The sequence below is a fragment of the Megalobrama amblycephala genome, linkage group LG11 (assembly GCF_018812025.1).
Source record: "Megalobrama amblycephala isolate DHTTF-2021 linkage group LG11, ASM1881202v1, whole genome shotgun sequence".
NCBI classification, from domain to species: Eukaryota; Metazoa; Chordata; class Actinopteri; order Cypriniformes; family Xenocyprididae; genus Megalobrama; species Megalobrama amblycephala.
Genome location: NC_063054.1, coordinates 12707569 through 12733566, shown reverse-complemented (window position 1 = coordinate 12733566; position 25998 = coordinate 12707569). Strand labels below are relative to the sequence as shown.

Here is a 25998-nt window from a genome sequence, read left to right as displayed (position 1 = left end):
ATCAACAAGAGTGAATTATGTTCAGGAAACATTCACAGAATACGTCAGATGAAACTGGTGTGATCTCATTCAATTAGGATGAATTTTACTCATCAGTACAATTAACCTAGCTTAAGTTCAAATAAATCAGTTCAAATGTGTGGAAATAGGTGTCATAACTGAATTAAGTAGACCAACAAGTTATTTTTTTTGAGTTTAACATTCATGGCTGAAATAAACTAATCATATATTTATATATCAATAAATTTTGATATAAAAAGACTTAATGCGCAGCATAAATGTGAAAATAAAATATGTGGGAAAAAAAACCCTGTTCATTAACTCTCAAGTGCATAGATTATAAGACTGTAGGAGACATGCATACAATACAGTGTGACACAGCAGAATCATGTGACACTGAAGACTAATGATGCAGAAAATTCAGCTTTGCATCACAGAAGTAAATTACACTTTAAAATAAATCCAAAAAGAAAAGAGTTCAATAATAGAAAACAGTAATAATATTCCACAATATTGGTAGTGTCTATTGGCATATAAGATGCACTTCTATCTTTTTGTTTCAAATGTGTCCTCTGATAACATCAAAACAGCTTTAGCTGATTACATACTGGAGGTTCTTCTGTGAGCCTGTCAGGGTTGCCATAGGAAACAGTAATTAATTACCCATGAACTGAATGCACCTGTTCCCAATTAAACACAAATCACAAGGAGCAGAATCATCTGAGAAAGGTGAGTATGTTCTCCCAATGAAATCAAATTACTGTTCTCATATCCTCCTTCATGTCTGCATTGGAAAAGGTCAATGGTTTTAGCTTGTCTAATCTGCATATTGAAAAAGCACAGACTTAACACGTTCACTAACTGTGGATCAGCTGTGAGTTGGGGATATATATCAGCAACAATAAAATGGGTGTTTTGTATGCCATAATATTGTATACTTAATTTTTTAACAGAATCCATTGCTATACACAGTAAAGCTGACTTTGTAAGGGCTATTGTAGAGTACCAAAGTAATTTTATGTACAATATTACAAGGTTAGAAACCTTCCGAAAAATTTCGGCGATGAATGCTTTGTAAACAAGTCCCAGTCCGACGCTGGATTTGCAGGTCACGGGCGGTGTGTAAAACTGCATCAAATGTCTGTGTTTTTTTGGCAATCGGCGTGCAAGTGCATAAAATGTAAACACAAATGTTTTTGTTCCCTTTTTATTTATAATGATGTCGCAGCTTGCAGACAATCTCTACGCAAGTGTGCGCTCGTGTCTCTTTAGCTCTGCCCACAGCAGGAACACCTCCAGGAGCTCAGCTTTTTTCGGAAAGACTCGGTACAGCGTATCTATCTTTTATAAATATGATAAAACTAAAGACTTTTCAGAGATATGAAGGATGCAATACTACTCTACAGGTACTCAAGGTTAAAATGAGATAGTAGAAACTGTGTGTTACCTACCCTTTAAAGAGTCTCCCACTAGTAATTATGACATTGTGGTGGTGATTTTCTCATATGATCATTTTGACATGACTGAGGGCAGGACTGCTATAATCACATTCACTTACCTTTTAACTGTGCCACTGTGCCTCTGTGCATCTGGTCATGGACGGTGCAAGAAAGCTGTGTTGGGAATGTTCAACTTATAATGTCAAGGAATTTCCTCGCTCCCTTGCTGCAGTGTATGCCTGCAGTTGGGATAGAAGTAATACAAAAGTTTTTTTTTGGTTTTTTTTGGAAAGAGTGATGTTGTGCCTTCATTTTGCTGGACTGTGCAGACATTTTTTGGAGTGTGGTAGACTCGAGAGAGAGAGAGAGAGAGAGAGCTGGTTAGCATTCTCATTCATTTCAATTGTAGATGCTCAGCTGCAGCATGCAGTGCCGGAATGCTAACATTCAGTAAATGTCATGCTGTCTATATTAGACTTTTCCTGCAGAAGAATGATAAAAAAGACTTACATGCATTTTAGATTTATCAAAAAAAAAAAAAAATGGGGCACTTGTGAAACATCTACAGTATATTAATCTGTAACTATAATCGTATAAATTACAAATAACTTATATGTTGCTAACAAAAATGATTTAGTCAGAATACATGGATATTTTTGCATTGCCGTCAATGGAGAACAATGCTCTTTGTCCACACAATGGTGTCTTTCTATTTTCTTTATATGAAATGTATAGTCTTTGTCCTCTCGTTTTTCCTTTTGTCTTATCCTTCCTTATACATCCTATAGTTTTTGCTCCCACAGTTTGTCAGTGAATGTCTTTAGTTCCAGCTCATTTTGTTTGTATTTTATTGATATCTCGATGGTCAGTGTAATCCGGGATAAGGCCGTTGAGGAATAAGCTTCCATTTCTTACAGATGTGTAGGAATATGCCTCTCTCTCATCTCCGAGGTTAACTGAATGTGCACGTTTCCCTGGTGTCATCTGCTGATTGACAGGTGGGCTGAGGTATATTTCAGCGGACAGTTTGCGCTTGATCGATGCAGCACGCTGGAATTTGTCATAAATGTCGACACTCAGTCGCCGACGAGTCTCCTTAAACTCTGCAGACACGTTAGCAGTCCACTCAGCGGCATGAGCTCGAAACTCTCCTACCTATGACAAAAAGATCAATATTGATATTGTAAAAACTTTTGTAAGTGTTTGTGCACAAAAAATTATGTCATGCCAGACCTGCATGTTTTTTTCCAGAAATATAAATATTTTTATATTTCCAGAAATATAAAAATATGAATTTTTATTCAGTGCCTCTTTTTTCCATACTGTGACAGTTCATTGTGGCCATGTGTCAAGCTCCAAAAAGGACAACAACAACATAAAACAAGATATGCAACTATATACCAACTATACACTATATTCCAAGTCTTCTGCACTGAAAAAAAATTAGGTTCTTTTAACTTTTTGAGTTATCTTTTTACATTAAGTTGTTTACTTAGAATATTAAGTATTTCAACTTGACAAATTTAGTTATTTGAACTTATAAAGTTTAGTTGGAATAACTTTACGAAAGTAAAGCAAACTTACTTTTTTAAGTTTTCAATACCACAGCTCATTTTCATAAAACCTAATTTCTATCATGACAACTCTCGGAGTGTTTGGCATGGGACTTTTTCATTCATATTTAAATTAATTTCTACCCCAAATAATAACTGATTTGATGTCAGACACTGAAACATCAACTGCAAACAATTAAATTGAATCTCTCGATCTCAGTAGAATATGATTAAACAACTCCAAAAACAGCTTTACCAGCTGCACTCACTTATTTTTGCATTTATTTATTTATTTTTGAAAAGAACAATTTAGTTTGAAGTCACCATTTTGGTGAATAGCGTTTCCTTTAGTTGTGCACTTAATCCTTGAATTTTTCAATTAACTTTTTTTGGCTGCTTTAATGCTGTGATCACAAAACTTGTTTGTTGTAAAGAAAGCCAGCAATGAGATAAGGTGGTTCTTGCTACTTCTTAATGGTATAAGCATCATAAAGTGGTTTGTTTCACTGATTGCATTGATAGTTAGGGTTTAGTGTTATTAGTGCCTCTAAACTTTCTACTGATTTTGTGATACTGCAGCATTTTCTCCAGCAGCATCACGGCAATCTGACCATTTAAAGAATTTTAAAAACATGCCGGACAGTAAGTTTTGAACTACAATAGCACTCAGACACACACTGACATCAAGAATCAGCGTATGAATCACAACAATGGTGACAATCAACAAAAAACTTCATGCTGCAGTGAATTCTGGGTGCACCAATCAAAACTCATCTAGGGCTCCCAGCATGCATTAAGGCATGAATTTTAGTAGTTTGTTTTGTCAGCATTGTTGAGGTTTGTATGATGAGAGTTGGTGTTTAAGTGTTTCTAAATGCCCAGATTGAAATTGTTGCACAAAAGATGTTTCGGATATTCTCAGTTTTATGTCAGTGTTAATGCCGTTGTGCACTTTCTATCACAGCTAAATTTGTTTAGTTAAAATATTTTCATAGTTCAGTAGGGCCTCAACATTATTACTACTGTATTTTCTTGGAAACAGTCATTTAAACAATTTAAATCACTGTACAACAAGCATTGGAATGTTGTAAAAGCAGACAACTTCAGCTGATCTATTTTATCAAAGCATGAGTGCTCTTAATGAAACACTGTTGTAGTGGGTGTAAAAAATAAAAAATAAAAATAATAATACAAGCCAGGGTCAAGTGCTCAACTGTAGCAAATGCTTTTCACTTTAATAGTGACTTCAAACTAATTCATTTCAATAATAATAAAAAATTACATTAATTAGAGCTAAACCTCTGTTAATTCTCAGAAACAATTTATGAAAGAAATAAAGGCAAACTAGGTCTGTAATAGTTGAAGATGGTAAAGCTATTTTTGGAGTTGTTTTATCATCCTCTGCTCAGATCTTGAGAAATATAATTGATTTGATTTGCAGTTGATATGTTGCAGTGGCTGAAATCAGATCAATGATCAGAATACAGAACATTAATTTAACTTGTAATGTATTTTAATGATACATCTATGGCTCTTCTTATAGTGTTGTTTTGCCCCATTTAGAGCTTGACAGACATGATGACTATGAACTCTCACTGGAAAAAAGCAGTGCAAAGATTGTTCAAAAAATCTCCTACAGTTCCTACAGTTTTTGTAAACAGCAATACTAAAAAGTCATCTTCTCCTCAGTCATTTTGACAGATCTAGGTAAGGAAAAATGGCTTACGGCAGAGCAGCGGATGCATATATGCACCCTGAGGGAAAATGTGAAAGTAAGCGTGCATAGAGTGCATTCGGAGAGAAATAAAACGCACAGAAATTTAAACGCAAAACAAAAATGCAATTCACAAGCACGTATTGAACCATGAATGTCATACTGAACAGTTCAATATTATATTGATAATTGTGGCATCCCTAATGAGAACACACCTCCTCCTTTGTTTTCTTGGATATGACACGAAACCAGTCTCCAATCATACTGAGAACAGCAGCGAAGTATGCTAAACCAATCAGGATCCAGAACCACACCAGGGGCTTGTAATAGTCCAAGTACTCCAATTCAGAACCACCTGAACAAACAAGACAAGATGCTAGTATCCCTTTTGCAAACAGCTATGCATATGCAGTCAAATGTGTTCTGTTTATGCTCACCACTGCTCTCTTCATGGTGGCGTCGCTCACCCTCGCCCGCAACAAAATCTCCGAAAGCCGATGGTTGTCAAGGTAATGACGACAAAGTAGATGGACTCCAGCGCACTCCAGCCCTCAATGTGTTTGAATATGATGGCCGGCAGAGTGACGAAGAGGAGACAACCAAACAGAATGAAAAGAACAGTAGAGATCACACGGATCTTGGTTTGACTCACGTTCCACTTCTGAGGAGAGAAAAAAAGCATGGATGGAAAGATGGAGGCGTTCATAGATGGATGGATGGATAAATAAATATATGAAGGGTTAGTCAATCCATGGATGGACAGTTTGATTTGAAAGTCTGATAAACTGTTTTGAAATCCATGGATGGACAGTTTGTATACATACAACATGTATATTTAATACAATATTAAATATAAATGTAGACAGCAATTTACAAAATCCACCGAATACAGTATATGAAGATAATGTAAAGAAATAAGACATGTCTAAGAATTTGATATCCTAGTGCTGATATATGACTGGGGCCTCCAAGGTCACTTATAGAAGTTATGATTCAAATTTTTAAGACAAAGGTATGTAGCTTGTTGCAATAGCTATTTGAATGAAAAATATAGGCGAATAAAAAATTCTATGTGCCTTTCTACTCTGTAAAAACAAATGCTTAGAAACTGCAAATCAACTGCCCAATTTTCAAGTTATTGTCACATTGGTTTGGGTTTTGTTTGTGTTCATGTCTTTTATTTTGAAATTCTCATAGTTGTTATGACAACGTGCGGTGCACATATGCATGCGGCCGAACGCGTCTTTCCCATGGTCTTTCGGCGCTCATGGGCAAAGGAGTTTCTCTGAAAGGCTCGCGCGAGACGGAACGCGGGAAATAAAGTATACCCGGGCCTTAACCGCTCTAAATTGTAATGGACTGGAGCTCACGTTCACATCGGGAACACGGGAGCACAGCGAAGCGACCGCAAAAGGCACTTTCACGATCAAAGTGCACGCCACTGATAAGCATTGTAAATGCAGTATTACAGTATACGTTACACATACCAATGAAATGCACAGATCTCCTCTCGTGCGTCCTCCACTGGATGAGGCAATATCACTTTCGTTTCTATTTCAGATATCTCTTTTATAGATGCCATCAATGCTTTTGCCTTTCAAGATGTAATTACCGAAATCAAAACAGCCCATAAACTATAAATCCTCACGAAAACTTCAGTCAAGCCAGCTCGCGCATCAACCTGAGAGATCAGCCTCCTTACCTTAAAGTGTCAAATTTCTCGGTTTCTGAATGGACGATTTGGCTTGATTGACAAACGCTAACGTTCGGGCATGATTTATATACCATCAACCTGTCCTAAAACGTTAGCACACTTTGATCGATGGTTTGGAGGTTTGTTTCTCCGTTCGAGAGCGCATTTCCTGTTCACATCCGCGACAAAACAGCTGATTATTTACGAACGGAAGCTCACAGAAAAGTGAAAATGGTCTAATTTGAAAGAAAATATCCTAAGCTAAAAGATAGATATAGTGTGACTAATTGAAGCAGCCCTTATCAAAAGTGTGGGGGTCGACTTCTATCTTTTCAAAACTGCGGGGGTCCTGACCCCCCTGTCCCCCGTGCCAACGGCGCCCCTGAACAAGCCTAACATCTTGCGTTTCCCTAGTCTCATGTATAATGTTCTGATTGGTTACCTTGTTTCAATTTCTTATTTCAATCATTGATAGGTCTCAAAAAACGAGTACTCGGGGATGGGGCATGCAAAGCAGTCATGTTATTTCTGAAATACTAAACCTTAATTCTATGTTCATTATTGTAAGTAAAAGTAGAGCCGATGCATTTGTTTTATTTTTATATAGGCTTCTAATTTATTTAATATTACTTGTCTCTATGTTTTTATTATCAAATGTGATTTAAAATGAACACACAGGATACTTTGCTTTTAGGCTACTTTATTCAACTGTAATTTTTAAATAAAACGTCTTCAATATTACTTTAGCAGCATTTCAACTGTGCTTTTGAAACAACAACAAAAATGAACAGCTTAGTTTTTATTTTCAAAGCTAAAGAAAAAAAAGTTTCACAAGTTTAACAAAATTAATGCTATGGTAGCCTAAATAAAACAGAGACGGAATGATTTATAAAACTCAAAACAAAAACATCCTGTATATTTACTGCAACTGATGAAACTTATACATAGGCTACAGCCTACATATTTTTGTTCAAAAAGAGGAGTTCACAATTAGGCTGGTGCTGGAAAAAAGGCGCTCTGCTGGAACAGATGTCGCAGGAACAGCTAAGTACCACTGGGCAAGGATGCTTAGTATTGTAAACCGATTCTCATTTACCTTCCACCACAGTAAAGGATCCTGGTTTTCGGAGATGCATGGCTTGCTGAAGTAGCTTTTGATTTCGGTCTCACATTAACAAACATCACTTGTGCCATAATTCTCTCCAAAAGGAGTGTCGAGCGCCGTAATTGCTCCTCAATCAGGCTGAGAGTCACTTTGTATGGGTGTGACAGAATCTGTTTCTCTCCCTCGAAGCTCTGTCTCAAGAAACTTCAGGGGCCTCATTTATAAAGTGTGCATATGCACAGATTTGGTCTTAGAGTGTGTGTACGCTTAAATCCACACCAACGCTCATATTTATAAAAACCATGGCTGTCTAGAAGTCCGACACTCTTGGAGACTCACCGGTCTGTGTGTTTAGGTGTTTAGTGATGAGGCTATGTGTGATCGGATCTACCATCGAAAAGCAAACATGCGTCTCACTGCACATTGTTTTTGTGGCACACTTCAGGACTGGAGAATGGGTATCAGTTTTTCTACAGTCTGCCAGTGCTCATCTTTCAAGTCAAGCGTCTTTGCATCAGCAAGTTTTGTAATATTTCGATCAGACAGAACAGCGCACACAGTCCATCTCTGTTCCAAAAGATGTTTGAACATATCGAACATATCGTTCGAACACCGCATGCGACAGTACTGGATAAGTTTATGTTCGGGTACTTTCTGCTGTTGTTGTTTCTGGCGAAGTGCCGCTGTAGCCACTGTGCTGTGGTGAAAATGTGCCACCAACAGGCAACTATCACACTTTCTACAGAAGCAATGCTGAAGCCTTCGTTGATGGGTAACTGCAGGGTCTGTGCGAAGCAAGGGCACTGATCCCCAAAGACATCAATTCGCCAAAACCACGTTACTCACATTATCATGAACACACGCAATTACTTTCTCTGAACTTGACAGCCACTGTTCTGTTGCATCTTTTAGGTAGTTGGCTAAGTTCACAGCAGTGTGTCGTTTGTCAAAACTGCGTGTCTTTAATACTGAACTGAAGTATTTCCCATTCAGCAATGTAATGGCAAGTGAGTGTGGTCAGCGAGGTCCATGAGTCCAGAGTGATAGCCATCTTCGCTGTCTTTGACAGTCTGTCTTTCAGTGAAGAAGCAGTCTTTTCATATAGAGCATCTATTCTTCCTGTGACTGCTTTGCACGATGAGATGTAACACTGGGGCTCAACGTAATGCATCAAATCTTTAAACCCCTATCCTTCAACGAAACTAATAGGCAGCAAATCTTTCTCTACCATTTCAGTGATTAGTTGTGTAATCTTTTCAGCTCTGGCTGCGTTGCGTTTCTGTCTGACAGTAAAAGATGCGATGCTTGTCTGAGTTGCCTCTCTGGTATTGCAAGACATTTTATGTACAAATACTAGATGATAATGCATTGTACTTGTGGTAGATTTGTGTGATAGCTTGGAGCTGCACATCTTGCAATGAACTGTATTTTCATCTATTTTGTTGAAATGAAGCCAGACATCATTACGCAACTTTGAAGCCATGTTTCTCTCTGTTTTTCGGTCTGGACTTTGGACTGCATGCTCTGGCAACGCTAACCAATCAGAGCTCAAGGTGCCGCCCAAAATTCTGCTATAACCAATCAGAAAAAAATAATAATAATTCAAACTCACACATCATTGTTTTTATGTTCGATCGTCCCTGTCACATCCGAGTACTCAAGTACTCGTGCCCATCCCTAATGTTAAGCCCTTTTGTTTGCCTACTTTGTCTAGTATTGAAGCAAGTAGCTGTTATGCTTTTTTCCATGCTTCTGAATTTCTTTTCAGAGTGTAGTTGTTGGGCTAACTTTGTTGACCAGCTGCAATGAATACATGGAGAGAGAAAACACATTGATAAGCGGCACTGTGAGGAGAAGAGATGCCCAGATGGAATCAGGCCCAGGGTACTCAGGGCATGTGTGAATCAGCCATTTGCCTGGTTTCTCTCAAGGTTTTTTTCTCACCATATGGAGTTCTGGTTCCTAGACACTGTTTCTCTTTGGCTTGCTCAGTGGTAGTTTATAAGACAATTAATAAACTGCAAATCGTGAATTGCTGAATTGTGATATACATAGCATATGGAAGCATGCATAGTTCTATAAAGTTTCTGAGGGTCAGTTTTGGTCAAAGTTCAGAAATATTGTTCTAGTCCTTCCCTGAGGAATATTTGTATGTATAACTGAAATGGTCGGCACAGTGGCTCAGTGGTTAGCATCGTTGCCTCACAGAAAGAAGGTCCCCGAGTCCTTTCTGTGTGGAGTTTGCATGTTCTCCTGATATCAGTGTGGGTTTCCTCTGGGTATTCCAGTTTCCCCACAGTCCAAAGACATGCAGGTTAGGTGAATTTGACAGTCAAGATTTCCTGTGTGTGATTGTGTGAGAGCCATGTGATGGACTGGCCATCTGTCAAGGTTGCTTTCCTCTGCCTCTGGCCTAGGAAACTGGGATAGGCTCCAGCCCTATGACTTAGAAGGTTGTATAAGAAATAGAGAGAGAGATAACTGAATTGAATGTAAGTTGTCTGGTTCTGCTCATTGTAGCATCAAACTTTAAAGGTGCACTCAGTATGTTTTATGTATAAAGAAATGAAAAGCACTTATGAGAAACATCATTAAAATTATGTTCACTCACATGAGACCAAGACTCCAGATATATCAGTCTTCTAAAAAAGTAGTTTCATTTTACATTGAGTTTGTCACTGTATTGATGTCACATGTCTAGCCATGTCATTTATTTGAGTTACTGATAATAATAACAGTAGTAGTAGTAACAATTTTAATAATAATTTGTATTATATATATAGTGCTTTTAAAAGCATAAGCATAAAGCATAAAGTGTATATAAAAAACAAGCAAACCAAACAATATACTGTAACAACAAATACAATATACATACAACAGACTCACCATATCAATGCAGCCCAAGTCAACAGCACAGTTCAAAGTGATAGCAAACAATAACATCTGTGTGATGGAACAATATAGTCCAAACAAGCAAATATATGTCCAAACAAGCAAATCTCTGCTAGAGTGATGAAATAAACTGCAAAGACTCATAGATTTCATGCCACATATTTTGAAAGGGAATAAAACAGACAATAAAAGCTTTAGAATCAAGTGCCATCTGTAGAGACACAGCAATAACAGTTGTTAAATGTCTCTGTTTAACACACAGCCACTGCCGATGAGAGTATAAGCATGTACCAGTACAAGAGAGTAGCCAAAATTTGCTGCATTTAGACCTTAAAAATTTAAACAGGTCATGAACATGTTGAAAGTGAAAGGGGCATTGCAATGTTACACGCTATAACAGGTGCTTCAATACGATACAGCATCATCATGCACCCGTTGAGAAAGACAAATATCCCAGTTTATAAAGTTTATTCAGCCTCAAACAGCTGTGGCATGTCATATCCAAATGCAGGTAATTGTTTATTTAACAATAACATTACCAAAACGTCTTGGTTACAAAGGTAACCCTCGTTCCCTGAAGGAGGGAACGGAGACGTACGTCGGACAGACCGACGAATAGGAATCTCGCTAGAGAGGCCAATCTACTTCGAGTGTAACTAAAACGAGCCAATGCACATTGGCATGCAATCATATGAATGCATCAGCAGCTCGCCTCGCAGCGCGAGCAGCAGGTGCATTGCATCTTGAGCAGCAGGTGCGTTGCATCTTCAGGTTTTCGCTGAGGAGCCGAACCAAGCAGGCGGCAGCATCAGCAGGACAACGACTGTGGTGACGGGACGTACATCTCCATTCCCTCCTTCAGGGAACGAGGGTTACCTTTGTAACCGAGACGTTCCCATTCAGTCGGTCACGTTCGATGTACGTCGGACAGACCGACGAATAGGAATCCCTACCAAAGCGCCACAGGAGTTGCCCTCTTCCAGCGCTCTGTTGTAAGCCACCTGAACCCCCTTGCCTGAGGACGGTGGGACAGGGCTAACACAGAGAGGGTCGATCACTGCTGTTCCCCAAAACCCATTCAGTGAGACTATTGGATAACGCTGGGAAAGTGTAACCTTTAGTTAGAAAAGGAACGTTGCGGAAGCCACATCCTTCCCCGAAGAAGTTATGTGAAGAAGTACATATGGACTAACCTTGTAGATTGTACAACATATGGAAGAACTGGGGTGACTCCAACTCAATGAGAGACACGGGCTTCGTTTAGGAGCAACCGTGGAAAAACCATATGGGATCCCCGTAGGGTCACACATATGGAACCCAGCCTAAATCCGGTTCTCAAGGATGCAACGGAGTATAGGCCTGGCGCCAGACGCTCCGCCACGTTGGCTGCCGAAGGCTAACCGGAGGACTCAACAGGGTCTGCCCGCAGGGACTCTCTGGAGCAAAAGAGCGCATGTAGCGCAGCAAGCCGACACTAAGCCGGGGCCTCTCCGTGCCTCTGACCTGAGGCGAGAACACGGGAGGAGACCGGCTCGACTCTAGCGAACATGTTAGGTGTCGTCCAGCCCGCAGCTCTACAAATGTCTGTTAGCAAGGCGCCACGAGCCAGCGCCCAGGAGGATGCTACACCTTTCGTGGAGTGATCATGCAACCCGAGCGGGCAGGGCACGCCCTGAGCTTGGTAAGTCAGGGCGATGGCATCCACTATCCAGTGGGCCATCCTCTGCTTGGAGACAGCCTTTCCCTTCTGCTGGCCTCCATAACAGACAAAGAGCTGGTCTGAGGTCCTGAAGCTTTGAGGCCCGAACTCTAGGCACGATTCGTCGACCGAAAATAACTGCAGGTCCCCTACCCTCTTGATGGAGGCCAATGCAACCAGCAGCAAAGTCTTCAGAGACAGAATCTTTAAGTCTGCTGATTGCAAGGGCTCAAAGGGAGCAATCTGAAGTGCTCGAAGCACCAGAGCAAGGTCCCAAGAGGATATGGAAAGAGGTCGAGGAGGATTTGACCGTCTCGCCCCCTTAAGGAACCTGACGACCAGGTCCATGCTGACCAACAGTTTTGCCATCTATGTGGTCGTGGTAAGCGGAGATAGCAGCAGTGTGGACTTTGAGGGTGGAGGGGGACAGCCTACGCTCCAACCCTTGCTGCAAGAAGGACAGCACGACTCTGATCGAGCATCTTCGGGGGTCTTCTCGGCGAGACGAACACCACTCGACGAACAGGTTCCACTTCGAGGGCGTAAGCACGTCTTGTAGACGGTGCACGTGCCGAAGTGATGGTGTTAAGTACCTCGGGGGGTAAATCACCTAGAACCTCTGCGTCCCGTCCAGGGACCAGACATGGAGTTTCCAGAGGTCTGGACACGGGTGCCAAAGAGTGCCCCGTTTCTGAGAAAGAAGGTCCTTCCTCAGAGGAATGGGCCAGGGAGGGGCTGTCGTGAGGAGTGAGAGTTCTGGGAACCAGGTCTGGTTGGGCCAGTAGGGCGCAACTAGCAGGACCTGCTCCTCGTCCTCCCTGACTTTGCACAGTGTCTGTGCAAGCAGGCTCACTGGGGGAAACGCATATTTGCGCTGGTGCCAGTCCGTCTGTCCCGAGTGTTCCCTCGGTCAGAGAGTAAAACAACTGGCAGTGAGAGATTTCTGGTGAGGCAAACAGGTCTACCTGAGCCTCTCCGAACTCTCTCCAGATCAGTTGGACCACCTGGGGGTGGAGTCGCCACTCTCCCGGCAGTGCAGCTCGTGAGAGCTCGTCGGCCGCACGGTTGAGCACACCGGGAACATGAATGTCGCGAAGTGACCTCAGATGCTTCCGACTCCACAGGAGGAGATGGCAGGCGAGTTGCAACATGCGACGAGAGCGTAGACCACCTTGACGGTTGATGTGTTGTCCATACGGACCAGTACTGCTCTCCGAGCCCTCTTCGGACCCGGAGATGGAGGAAACTGCTCTTTTTTGAAAATTTGGGTACAGGAACAGAAACAAACCCAATACTTTGACTCTTCTGGTGCACCAGAGAGGGCACTACAATGGAGATTAGGCAAGGGAACCGCGCATCTAGAAAGCCGAGCGAGCGCTGGGTTGCCATGACAACCCGCGCTGCAGCCCGACAGCTCGACGGCACACGACACGCAGAGGAGCGAGAGTTTTGCTCTCGCTGTTCTCCACAGTCTCCCAGAGTGTCGGGCAGACCCGCGGCTCTGTTTTTACACACAAGCGGCAGCTGGCCAACAACAGAGGGGACTCAAGCTTCCTGGAGAAAGAAGAGTCACGACCGGTATGTCGACGTGATCATGTTCTCATATGAAAACATGAAACACCCACAAGCATCATTTCAGCACTCGCCCAGACATGTGAAACAGTGATCGTGGCCGTCAGTGAGGACAGGAAACGACCGCATCCAGAAGCACACAAGTAGAATGTCATCTTTAAAAAGATGCAAGCTCTAATTGTGTAAGCTCTTTTAGGAACTTTACTCTTTTAAAAATGTTGAAGCATGCAGGGGAACGGTCGCCACAACACAGACAGGGATTGTGTGCAGCCTGTCGTGTGCTCTCTCTCTCTTTGAAGGCGCTCACTCTTACCAGCCGTAAAAATGGCTTTTTAGCGCTCAAAAGCGCACCGTACCGGCCGTGAGAACAGCCTTCTGATGCTGTCAAAACAGCTATTTGCTCAATAATGGCAAACAAAACAAAAAACAGAAAATAAAGAGAGGACTTCGACCCCGCTGCTGTGCTGTCTGCCCGCACTCGGAAAAAAAGAGAAGTTCGACCAAAAAGCTTGACTCGTCTTTTAGCAGACACTTGCTTGCAGAGAACAGGAAAAAACACCATTCTGCTCCGAAGCGAAAAGCTGAAGATGCAACGCACCTGCTGCTCGTTATATACCCGCTCTGCGAGGCGAGCAGCTGATGCATATGATTGCATGCCAATGTGCATTGGCTCGTTTTAGTTACACTCGAAGTAGATTGGCCTCTCTAGCGAGATTCCTATCCGTCGGTCTGTCCGACGTATGTCGAGGGTGACCGACTGAATGGGAACAATATGAGAACCAGAAAACGGTAAAACACACTAGAGCTTATATACACAAAGACTGATGAGGGTAACAAGACATAGGTGACAATAATCAATGAGAAACGAGGGAACAGAAAACAGGAACTGGTGTTGATTCCCCTGCTTTAAGACAATTAAGACTGATAGAAGCAGCAGCCAGTGGGAAGAATGAAGATGCTAAGTGGGCAAAACAACAACAACAAAAAAAACAGAAAGGAGTAAAGAATGATCTGGACCGGAAGCCATGGATAATGCCATCTAAAGGAGATGATAGCAAAGCATGCTGCAAATTCTGCAACACGGAAAAACAGGCACACTTGAAGGATGTGAAGGACCACGCTGAAACCAAGAAGCACAAAATGCGGTGCCTGCCCACAGTTAAGGCTTTTACGGTGAGAAAAGCTAATGTAAGTGATGCAAGCATTTGTGATGACCAGTGCTGTGAACTCCGGATAGCAACATATGTTACTTGCCACACATCAAGCACAGATAAAGCAAACATCATGGTGGGGAGACATCACTCCATGTATATACTGCTCAAGCAGAAACAGCCTAATTTAAGATGTGTATGCCATTCCTTGGACATTGTAGCTCAAAAGGCAATCCAGCAGCTCCTAAGCAATACTGAATATTTCACACTCAGATAAGCATCAGAATGACTACCAAATGACTTACTCTATATGAGATTAAGTAAACAGTGGTTATTTTTCTTTGAAAATGTTTTCTCCAGGTTCCACCACTGGTTAGTGACAGCATATTGCACTGACAGAAACCTCAATCAAGAAGATGCGCTCACTTTACATTTCAGTGTGGCAGCAAGCTCTGAACACTGCTATGCAGTATACACCTCTAACTTAAAATCCTCCAGTATACACCTCTAACTTAAAGATGCTGACCTGGGGACCACATTCAGTCAGAAGTTGGAGGCAAGTGCTCTGTCACATGAGAAAAAGCAGGTAGTCTTAACACATTGAATGGACCTCTTAAAAGAAGTGTTTGCCTGCATCTATGGAGCTCCTGTGGAAGTTGAAGCTCCTTTATCCTGCTTCTTGTGTGTCAAACAGGTCACCGAGAGTTGCCTAAGGAGTTCTTTTCAGGTTCACCAGATTCACTTGCGACTCTGCTCTTTGCTCAACGGCCTATGCTCGCCTTACTTCTGCCTTATGGGCTATGAATTTGGTGTTTTGTTTAGGCACTGGGAGCTGCTCATTGAGGGGGGGATATATCATGTCAGGTCTTGTTTCATGTTCGTAGTTCATGTTTATCATGTCAATGTCACTTTTGCTTCCCAGTTGTTCCTTGTGTCATGTTCTCATTGGTTCATTATCTTGATTAATTTCAAGTGCCTTGTTTAGTCATTAGTCCATGTGTATATAGCCCTCATGTTTCCATAGTTTCTTATCTAGCTTTGTACATTGTAACCCACTGTTTGTGAGTTCGGTTTATGGTTCATGTTTAAGTTCAAATCTAAGTCTGGTTTGTTATATATCTGGTTTACAGTTTATAAATGAACTGCACATGAGTTCTCAATCTGGATTGCCTTCAGTGTACTGAATGTTACAACCTTCGGGTGAAACAACAGACTTCTCTCTGGTGAAGTATGCAGGACTTCTCCCATCATTTAGTCCATTTAAACCCGCCCCTGCAAGCTTGCGTTCATCTACCTTCACTTTTGAGTATAATGCCCACATCTCAAGATCCAATCAACAACTGATGCATGAAACCGTTGGCTGTAAGTCAACTGTATGTCAACTATATGTTGACTGTATGTCGACTATATGACTTCTTGATGCTTCGGTAGATTTCCCCTTGTAATTTCATAATTTTCTCACCTTCTACCTGTAGTGATGTTTGTGCGTGTCTGAAACGTCACCATCATTAAATAGATGGTCAATGAGGTACCGCTCTGCCTTTGTATATAAATCTGTTGTTTATGACCCCTGGAGTGCGTCTTCGTCGAAAGCCCACCCCTTTTCTTTCACTGCTGTGCATTGCAGAGGTACGTGTTTTTAGCAATGTAACTTCGTTGTTTGATTTCAGTGTTATGCAGTGATATCATGCGATCTTTACTTTAGTGTGACGTCGGACCGCCAAGGCTGTGTGTGTGTGTGTGGTGTATTGCTTACCCCCAGGAAGTTTTAATGTGGTGCATTCACTGTGTTGTGGGAAGTTTGATTTGAGTTAACTACAGTTATGCATTTTAGTACGGTGTGTCTACAGGGTGCCCACCTGTGCATCATGGCAGCACAATAGCCAGGTCGCAGCACCAGCTGTTAATCTACCAACTAAAGGAGCTACTACAGTATATGTCTTTGGTATGTTTGTGTGTGTGGTTGTGAGTGTCACATCGTCTAATTATAAGGTGAGTAACTTGTTTATTTTCTCTTGTAAATCATTGTATGCCTTAAGTTGAGATTGTAATAAACGTTTATGTTTCGGGTCATCGTTACATGCATTGCATCTCTCTTTCTCTCTCTCCAAACCTCGCTCTGGGCCATGCTGCTGTTTTGGGTCATCAAAACTTCTGGTCCAGTGGCTAAGTGGGCCAGGATGTTTGGGGTTTTTCTTTTGTTTCTTTTGTGGTCGTATCATTTTTTGTTTGGGTTATTTGTTTTTGTATTGATTTATCTTTGGTATTACTGTCACCAACCCTCAGTTTTTGTGACTGTTTTATTGACTGTTTGACAACAGTACTATTAATTGGAGTTATTACCGCTATGCAGTATTCGTGATCTCGGTCATTTTGAAACCTTGATCCATGATCAGTTCTGAGTTTGTGTGATCTTTGTTGTTGTGACAGTATATAGTTTGTTTTGTCTTTAATTTGTATTTTTATTTGTAAAATTGACTATTTTGTCCATTTGAGTATTGTGAGTTTTTCTTGGTTTTGTTATATTTGTTTAGTACATTGATTCTGACTGTTATGTTTATTTGCTTATTTATGTTGGGGTTTGCTTTGTTTATGTGATTTTTCTTTTTTTCTCTTTTGTATTTTGCAGGAGCTGAGTGTTTCTTGGAAGCGGGCTGGTTCTGGGTTGCACAGGCTTCACTTCAATAAGGGTTGTCATTATTGCTGTGTCACTATTTCTGGTCATTATATGCAGTGATTTTTGTGGATGTGATTTTGATTGGCGGGATTTCTTTTGTGCACTGGGTGCACTGGAAGCCTCAGCCCCTGCATCGATTAACTTCTTTCTTTTCTTTTTGTTTTTTTCATTTGACCAAGACAATTTAATTTAATGTTTCGACATAACCTGATACAAAAGCTTGTGCTTTCTCAACTAAGAGATGAGGGAGAGAGGAGGACAAAAACAAGAAACATGTAACGAGGAACAAGAAAACAGAACTGAGCCAAATATAATATCCAAGGACAAGACCTGATAAGGAATATAGAAAGCACAAGGGCTACACACCTTTTTCTGTAATTAATCATGATTAATCACACCTAACATTAAAAATTGTAATATATTTTAATATTGTAATACATATTTTCACACTGAATCCCAAAGTGAATGCAGAACATTGTGCAACATTATATAACATAAAAATGGTACATTTTAAGTATTTTTTTAATGGCATCTTTATACTAAGTGCTATGAATGAAGGCCAGAATCACTGATACCAATACTGCTACTTACGTTTTTATTAAATTGATTTTTTCTCAATTTTGGGGATGAAATAAGAAATTGTAGCCATTGAATATTATACTTTCTAACTGAAAATCATTTTTGACATTTAATAGGCTTAAAAAATGTTTAACTTTAGTGAAATTATAACACTCATCACAAAAACCCATTATAATAAATGTCACATTTGGCTATGCCTTTAATATAGTATGTTGTAGTGTGTACACTGATCAGCCAAAAAATTAAAACCGCTGACAGGTGAAGTGAATAACCTTGATTATATTGCTACAATGGCAACTGTCAAGGAGTAGGATATATTAGGCAGCAAGTAATGCCGAGTTCAGACTGCTCGATTTTCAAAGTAGTCGGGTCACTGTTCTTTTCACACTGCATGACTGTCTTGGCCAGCATTCGCTGCTGTGTTCACACTGCACGATGGATCGGCGACAGAAGTTTTCATTCTGCATTACTTTACAATAAGAAGAATCGCCGACAACTCTGTCTGGCATGCAAACTACGTTTCACAACCAAACACACGTGAGATGTGACAAGGAAACAACGCGATATCACGCATGCAAGACCGGAGTTCTCACGTGAGACTGGGATTATTATTAAAAACGGTAGCCCGCAAGAAGCTTGCAATACGAATTGCCTGTGCATAGATTTGCAGCGAAAACAAGAAAAAGAAAAGAAGAATATGGAGGAGGAAATGTTTGGGGAGACGCGAGGAACAAGGATTGTGTGTTCTGCAACGAGAGTGGTCTATAACTCCTCCCTGAACTCCCCGCTGCTCTGTATCTTGCTCTCTCATTGGCTGTCGGTCATCACCGATGTAGTTTTCAGTCAGAACACTTTTCACACAGCAGGATTTTGAATCACCGACAGGTCCAGATATTTAGTATGCCAAATATCTCACGGGCGTCGGTGACTCGTTGGCGATTCTCTCAGATCACGTCTTTGCTCATTCACACTGCATGATTGTCACTCGTGTGAACGAGCACCGATTTGCCTGTGATTTTGGGCATTTGTCGGCGATTTCTCAAAACCTGTCGGCGAGCCAAAATCGGGGCTAAAATCGTGTAGTCTGAACTCGGCTTAAGCAGTCTGTTCTAGAATTTCATGTGTTGAAAGCAGGAAAAATGGCCAAGCAAAAAGATCTGAGTGACTTTAACAAAGGCCAAATACAAGCTAGATGACTGGGTCAGAGTGTTTACAAAACGGCAAGTCTTGTAGGTTTTCCCAGTATGCAGTGGTTAGTACATACAAAAAGTGGTGCAAGGAAGGATAACCAGTTAACCAGCATCAGGGTCATGGGCACCCAAGGCTCACTGATGCACAGGGGGAGCGAAGGCTAGCCTGTCTGGTCCAGTCACATAGAACAGTGATTCCCAACCACGTTCCTGGAGGCCCCCCAACACTGCACATTTTACATCTCTCCTTTATCTGACACACCCATTTCAGGTCTTGGAGTCTCTACTAATGAGCTGATGATCTGAATCAGGTGTGTTTTATTTAAGGAGACTTGGAAAACATGCAGTGTTAGGGGGCCTCCAGGAATGTGGTTGGGAACCCCCTGACACAGAAGAGCTACTGTAAATCACATTGCTGAAAAACTTAATGCTGCCCACAATAGAAAGATGTCAAAACACTCAATGCATCACAGTGTGCTCCTTATGGGCTGCGTAACTGTAGAATGGTCAGAGAGCCAATCCACCACCAAAAGTGCCTGATAGGCAAATGAGCATGCATGTGCATTGTTTATCAGGGGAAGAGTTGGAAGCAGGATGCACTAAGAAGAAGGCAGGCCAGTGTTATGCTCTGGGCAATGTTCTGCTGGGAAACCTTGGGTCCTGGCATTCATGTGGATGTTACTTAGACATGTACTAATGACCTAAAGATTGTTGCAGACTGCATATACCCCTTCATGGCAATGGGGTCCATTGGTAAGTGCCTCTTTCTGATGGCATGAGCCCCTTTCAACAGTATAATTCACCCTCCCTTACGAAAAAGAAGTTTATTCAAGTGTGCTATTAGTATACTTCTTTTAAACTAAAATAAGAAATTATACTTTCAGTCTACTTTTTATATACTTCTCAGAAATATACTTTATGTACTTCTGAGAAATATACTTAAAATTGCACTTAAGTATACTTGAATTATACTGACAGAAAAGTCTAAGTATATTTGACCTATACTTGGACTCGAGATATACTTAAAAGTATATTTATAAAAGTATAGTATAAAAGTACATTTTTTGAAAATATTGATTTATAAAGAAAACAGATACATTTTTAATACTGAGTATCTGAATTTTTGTGTAGGCTAGTCCACTGGTAGTGTACATAGGAATTTACTTCAAATCTTCTTCACTCCTTCGTCGATTCGCCGAAAATTCGTCAATTGACTGAATTTTCAGGCTATATGGTAGGGGGCGCCGTTTAAGCATCTTCTGAAAGAGTACAGAATCTCCGGATCAAAATGCAAAAAGCTGAATCAAGCGATAGAAGATTACTCACGCAAATATGAAATAAAGCGATCATCAAACATCAAACAGCATATAAATCAAAACTGCCTAACGTTACTGAATGAGGACTATGAAGCTTTTGGGGTGTTTATGTTCTTGATCTACTCCACCTGTGTTTGATCATCATTCCGATTCCCATCCGGACATAGTCTTTGACAAAAATCCAATTGTAACACGGTTCATAGATGTGGGAAGAAGGAGGCGGGAACCGGCGAACGTTCAACAAAAGTTTAATTCAAAATAAACAAAGAACAAAACGAAAGTAATGCCGGCAGACCCTTGCGGACGTCTGCCGGCCACACAAACATAATAAAACGTAAAATAAAGTCCAGGCCTGGTCCTCTCTCGTCCTTTACTGTAGTCGCTCCTCCTTTTATGCTCCAGGAGCTCCTCCGTGAGGGACTCAAGGCCGGTGCGCCTCCCAGGTGAAGCTCATTAACACTCGCGCCACCGGCCTCGCGCCGTTCCCTCACGGCTCTCGCCCGCCCTGGTCGCCACATACCCCCATCGCCCCTCGCAGGCCGGGGGGTACTCCAGAGACTGCGCTCAACTCCCCCCCGGGCCTGTCTCGGTGGCCGCAGCACCTGGGGGTAAGGACAGACGAGACGAGAGAAAGGAGACGGAAGCAAGGGGAGCGACAGAACGAGAGAGGGGAGAGAGGAAAAAGAGAGAAAAAAAAATTCTTGGTCCGGTTCCCAGACACACTGCCGCTCGGTCCTCAGCCAGCCGGGAGGCTCTTCCTCGTGGTGCCATGCGGTGGCACTGGACGCACGGTGGACGGCCCGATCCTCGACCGCCTCCTGGCGGCCGGCGATGGCTCCTCCGGACTGAGGGCAGCCGGCAGCGAGTCCCCCGTTCCCTGCTCCTCCCCTTTATGGCGGACGGCAGCAGGCTCCGGCCCACGGCGAACGGCGGCGACTCCTCCGCTCCCTCTTGGACAACAGCCACCCCACCTCGTCCCAGGGGAACGGCCTCGAGCTCTCCGTCCCACCTGTCACTAGGCTCCAGCACCACCGCCTCGGGCAGCTTCTCGCGGTCTTCACACTCCCGCGCTGCCCGAACTCCTCAGCACCGCGATCCTCCTCAGCAGCGAGGGCTCTCCGACAGCATGTCCCTCCTTCCTCCCAGGTTTCGGCACCAATGTAACACGGTTCATAGATGTGGGAAGAAGGAGGCGGGAACCGGCGAACGTTCAACAAAAGTTTAATTCAAAATAAACAAAGAACAAAACGAAAGTAATGCCGGCAGACCCTCGCGGACGTCTGCCGGCCACACAAACATAATAAAGCGTAAAATAAAGTCCAGGCCTGGTCCTCTCTCGTCCTTCACTGTAGTCGCTCCTCCTTTTATGCTCCCGGAGCTCCTCCGTGAGGGACTCAAGGCCGGTGCGCCTCCCAGGTGAAGCTCATTAACACTCGCGCCACCGGCCTCGCGCCGTTCCCTCACGGCTCTCGCCCGCCCTGGTCGCCACACCAATTTTCTAAGCTTTTTGTTTAAAATGTTTCCTTTTTTTTTTTTTTTAATTAAACTTACCCACATTTAAGTGTTGATAAAAAAGGATTCATGAAGCTAGAATAAAATGTTTTTAAAATGGAAAGAGTTAAAGTACAGTTAAAAGTATAAAAAATACCTAAATAGGAACTGAGTAGTATACTTAAAGTGCAAAAATAATATATAAATAATAAACTATGTGATGATATGTTCACTTAAAGAAAACTTACAAGTATACTTGCACTAAACTAGTTTACTGAGAGTATATTTCAAAGTGTACTTTCATATACTAAAAATGTACTACTAATATTAAAGTAGTAAACTACTAGTATAAAGTTTACTTGTGGTACAGATGAAGTACAAATGAGAAACGTAGCTGTGAACTAGTTGTGTACTTAAAATTTAATACAAAGTTCTGGCATGAAACTCTAGATCAGTGGTTCTCAAACCTGTCCTGGGGACCCCCCACCACTGCACATTTTGCATGTCTCCCTCATCTAACACACCCAATTCAACTCTTGCAGTCTCTTCTAATTAGCTGATGACTTGAATCAGGTGTGTTAGATGAGGGTGACATGCAAAATGTGCAGTGGTGGGGTGTCCCCAGGACAGGTTTGAGAACTGCTCTAGATAGCACAGGCTAATAGTTTATAGTTTACTTTTAGGAGTATACAGGGTTATAATGACATTATTAAACAATGCTACATCATTACACTATTATTGCTCAGGTGGTCGTGGAGGGTTTCTTATCTCTATTAGCCTGCAAAGTTTTACCATTTGTTAAAGCCACACATAATGCGCGTTCTAATTAGTATGTTTGAGCCTTTTGGCTCAGACACACATAGACATAGGCCACTAGAGCTAAGCCATTCGGCTTGGTAGCCCAGGCACACATAGCCATATCGTTCACTAGAGCTAAGCCATTCGGCGTGGTAGCCCAGGCACACATAGCCATATTGTTCACTAAAGCTAAGCCATTCGGCATGGTAGCCCAGGCACACATAGTCTAATAGGCCACTAGAGCCAAGCCTTATAGCCCAGAATTACTTAGTTGTGGCAAAAAATGGGCCAGCCAAACATAGATAGCATACACATGGTTCCTATGGCTCTTCGGAGCAGCAGCAGTACATATGTTTTGGCGGTAGATCTGCTGGGGGGTGAGGGTGAATCATCATCTTGCCTTCTGCATTGATGGGGGATCTCTGACATCTCTGGGCTTGTATTGTCCAATATCATGTCACCTGCTCCGTTGGGGGGTTATTCATGTACGCTATACGACAGAAATACAAAGTTCTGGCATGAAACTCTAGATGGCGCAGGCTAATAGGTCCTTTAACACTACCTGCTTATTATCAAATCATTATCTATAGGTCACAGATGATTAGTTCCTGCTGTATAAATACATGAGTTAGCGTTGTTTAGTAGTGCAGCATGCTTCAGAAACCCTCCACCTTCCCCAGCTCCACCTGTCTAAATCTGCTACGGTTATTCATGTACGCTATATTGTACAGCAGCAGCATGTCTTACTTGCTCACAGCAGCGTGTTGTGTATGTATTGGCAGTAGCAAGTCCCGTACTTGCTCTGCAGCAGCAGCAGCAACAATAATCAACAGCAGCAGCAGCAGCAGCAGCAGCAATTAAGCAGCAGCAGTGTAGCAGATCTATTCCACCAAGACCAAATATATCTACATTGTCATATCCATTACCATGCCAAACACTCAGAGAGTTGTCATGACAGAACTACTGTTACACTAGTACAACGTATACTTCAGTTGGTCCCAAGCTGTATTAAAATAGTACACTTACAAGTTTACAACTAGTACACTGATACTAGTATACTTACTACATAAAGTATACTTAAAAAATATACTTGAATATTACTTAAGTATACTTGATAAAATGAACTTGAAGTATACTTCTTTTTCGTAAGGGCTGCCACACTACAAAAATTGTTCAGGAATGGTTTGAGGAATATGACAAAGAGTTACAAAGAGGCCTCCAAATTCTCTATAGATCTTAGTCTGACTGAGCATCTGTGGGATTTGCTGGACCATCAGATCCAATCCATGTTGGCTCCACCTCACAACCTGCAGGTCTTAAAGGATCTGCTGCTAATGTCTTGTTGCCAAATGCCACAGTACACAATCAGAGGTCAGAAGTCCATGCCTCAAACCCTTGCATCAGAGCTGTTTTGGCAGTGCAAGGGGGACCTACACGATATTAGGCAGGTGGTTGTGGTTGATCAGTATGTATAGTAACAGTGATGTTTCTGTCTCTGTCAATATCAGATCTCTTTGTTTGAATGAGAGCTGTAAGTTCATTTTTATTTTGCACATCTTCAGGAAGGGGAAAAAGATGCTGCGTTAATTGCATTAAATATTTTTTAGGTGTTAAACAGAAAATATTAAACATTATTTTTACACCCTTGTTTATTTTGATATGTTTGGGTAAAATCTCCTGCTGCTTCCTGTTGTTGTAATGTATTTTTTCATTGTCTGTCACCCAGTATGGGTCAATATCACATTTTTTACTGTTTACAGATGGCCACATAAAAAATAAATAAATAAATAAAGATTAACAACAAACCTACTTTGACTTCAGAAGGATAAGTACTGCATTATGCTGTCAGAGTGGGGAAGTTAGGGGCAATGGCTGTTAGGGTAATGTCGTAATATTTAATTTTTAAAATAAAGAGTAGATGAAATGGAACATTTGTTTTAAGTACACTCTAGTAATCATCTGTGATAAAATTTTAAAGTGTGATATTTTACACTGGTATTTTAAGAACTAATAGCAGATTAAATTAAGGAACAGGTTTTGTCAAATATCTCTTTGGAACGCCTTTGATTTTGCTGTGCAATCAGGAAGTCAACAGAAAGCAAATATATGACCTCTGAAAGTGACTTTATCAGCTATGAAGATCTGTGTTAGGTTTGGAGTGGACAGAGCACGGATGAAAGATTGGTATGGTTGGCAGTGTTAGGAATGTGATGTGACATATAGCTACTCATGCACTTTATTAATCTTCTGAATGAATTGAGAAAATAGAAGACACAAGGAAAACGTGAAGAAATGAGTTCACAGGTTAAGGTGACTATGATGAGAAATGGATGTGGTTGGCATTTGACTCTAAACATCTCTGTTCAATGAGAAAATAGTTCATTTGATTCAGTATCTCAGGCATGTACAGTATATACTAGCATTGGGTACACCCCTGTGTAATATCACTAATTCCAAATTATTGAAAATACATGTGTGATAACCAGATATCAGTGATATCAAGAGGATTTGGCATTTCCAATTAATGTATTAAATTATTATTATTATTATTAGGGTGCTTTTATTATTAAATTGATATTACAATTAATTTACAATCTATTATCTATAGTCTATATGTCTGAACACTGTAATAATCAGTCATTAATGAAAATTAAGAGCAGCTTTATTTAAAAAACAAAAACAAAAAAACAACTTGTTTAACACAAAATAGTTCTCTTCTCATTTTTTTTCCACTAGCCTATGTATGGGCCACATGAGAAATAGTAAGAAAATAAATTAAGACCGTTATCAGCATATGTTAAAGTAGATTCGTCTCTCGTTGTCTCTGACAGAATATGCGGTGTTAACGCCGCGTCAGATGGAGAAAGCTCGGCCAGTTTTTACTTTCACTTTCTGTAGTAAATAATTGACTGGGGTTTGAGACTTCACCGGCATAACTCTCGGGCAAAGTTTGCAAATTGCTTCTGTGATATCCACTGACTTGCCTTCATGGTTTATAATGGAAAAATTGACACAACTTTAAAATAATATATAGAGGTCTATGTTTTAGTTTAATATTTTGGTGGGGCACTGCCCCACCTGCACTTAGAGATGAGCTATGGATGCCTGCACCTCCTAATTATCCCTGCA

General features: G+C 41.4%; 1 protein-coding gene across 1 annotated transcript in view; it reads right to left on the bottom strand.

The window, feature by feature from the left end:
• Positions 1-25998, bottom strand: part of kcnk2b (potassium channel, subfamily K, member 2b) — a 68719-nt gene that overhangs the window by 1610 nt on the left and 41111 nt on the right. Inside the window, 4 exon segments of the mRNA XM_048206180.1 lie at positions 1559-2594; positions 4922-5061; positions 5144-5198; positions 5200-5367. Of these exon segments, the coding sequence (XP_048062137.1) occupies positions 2271-2594; positions 4922-5061; positions 5144-5198; positions 5200-5367 (687 nt within the window). The 3' untranslated portion in view covers positions 1559-2270.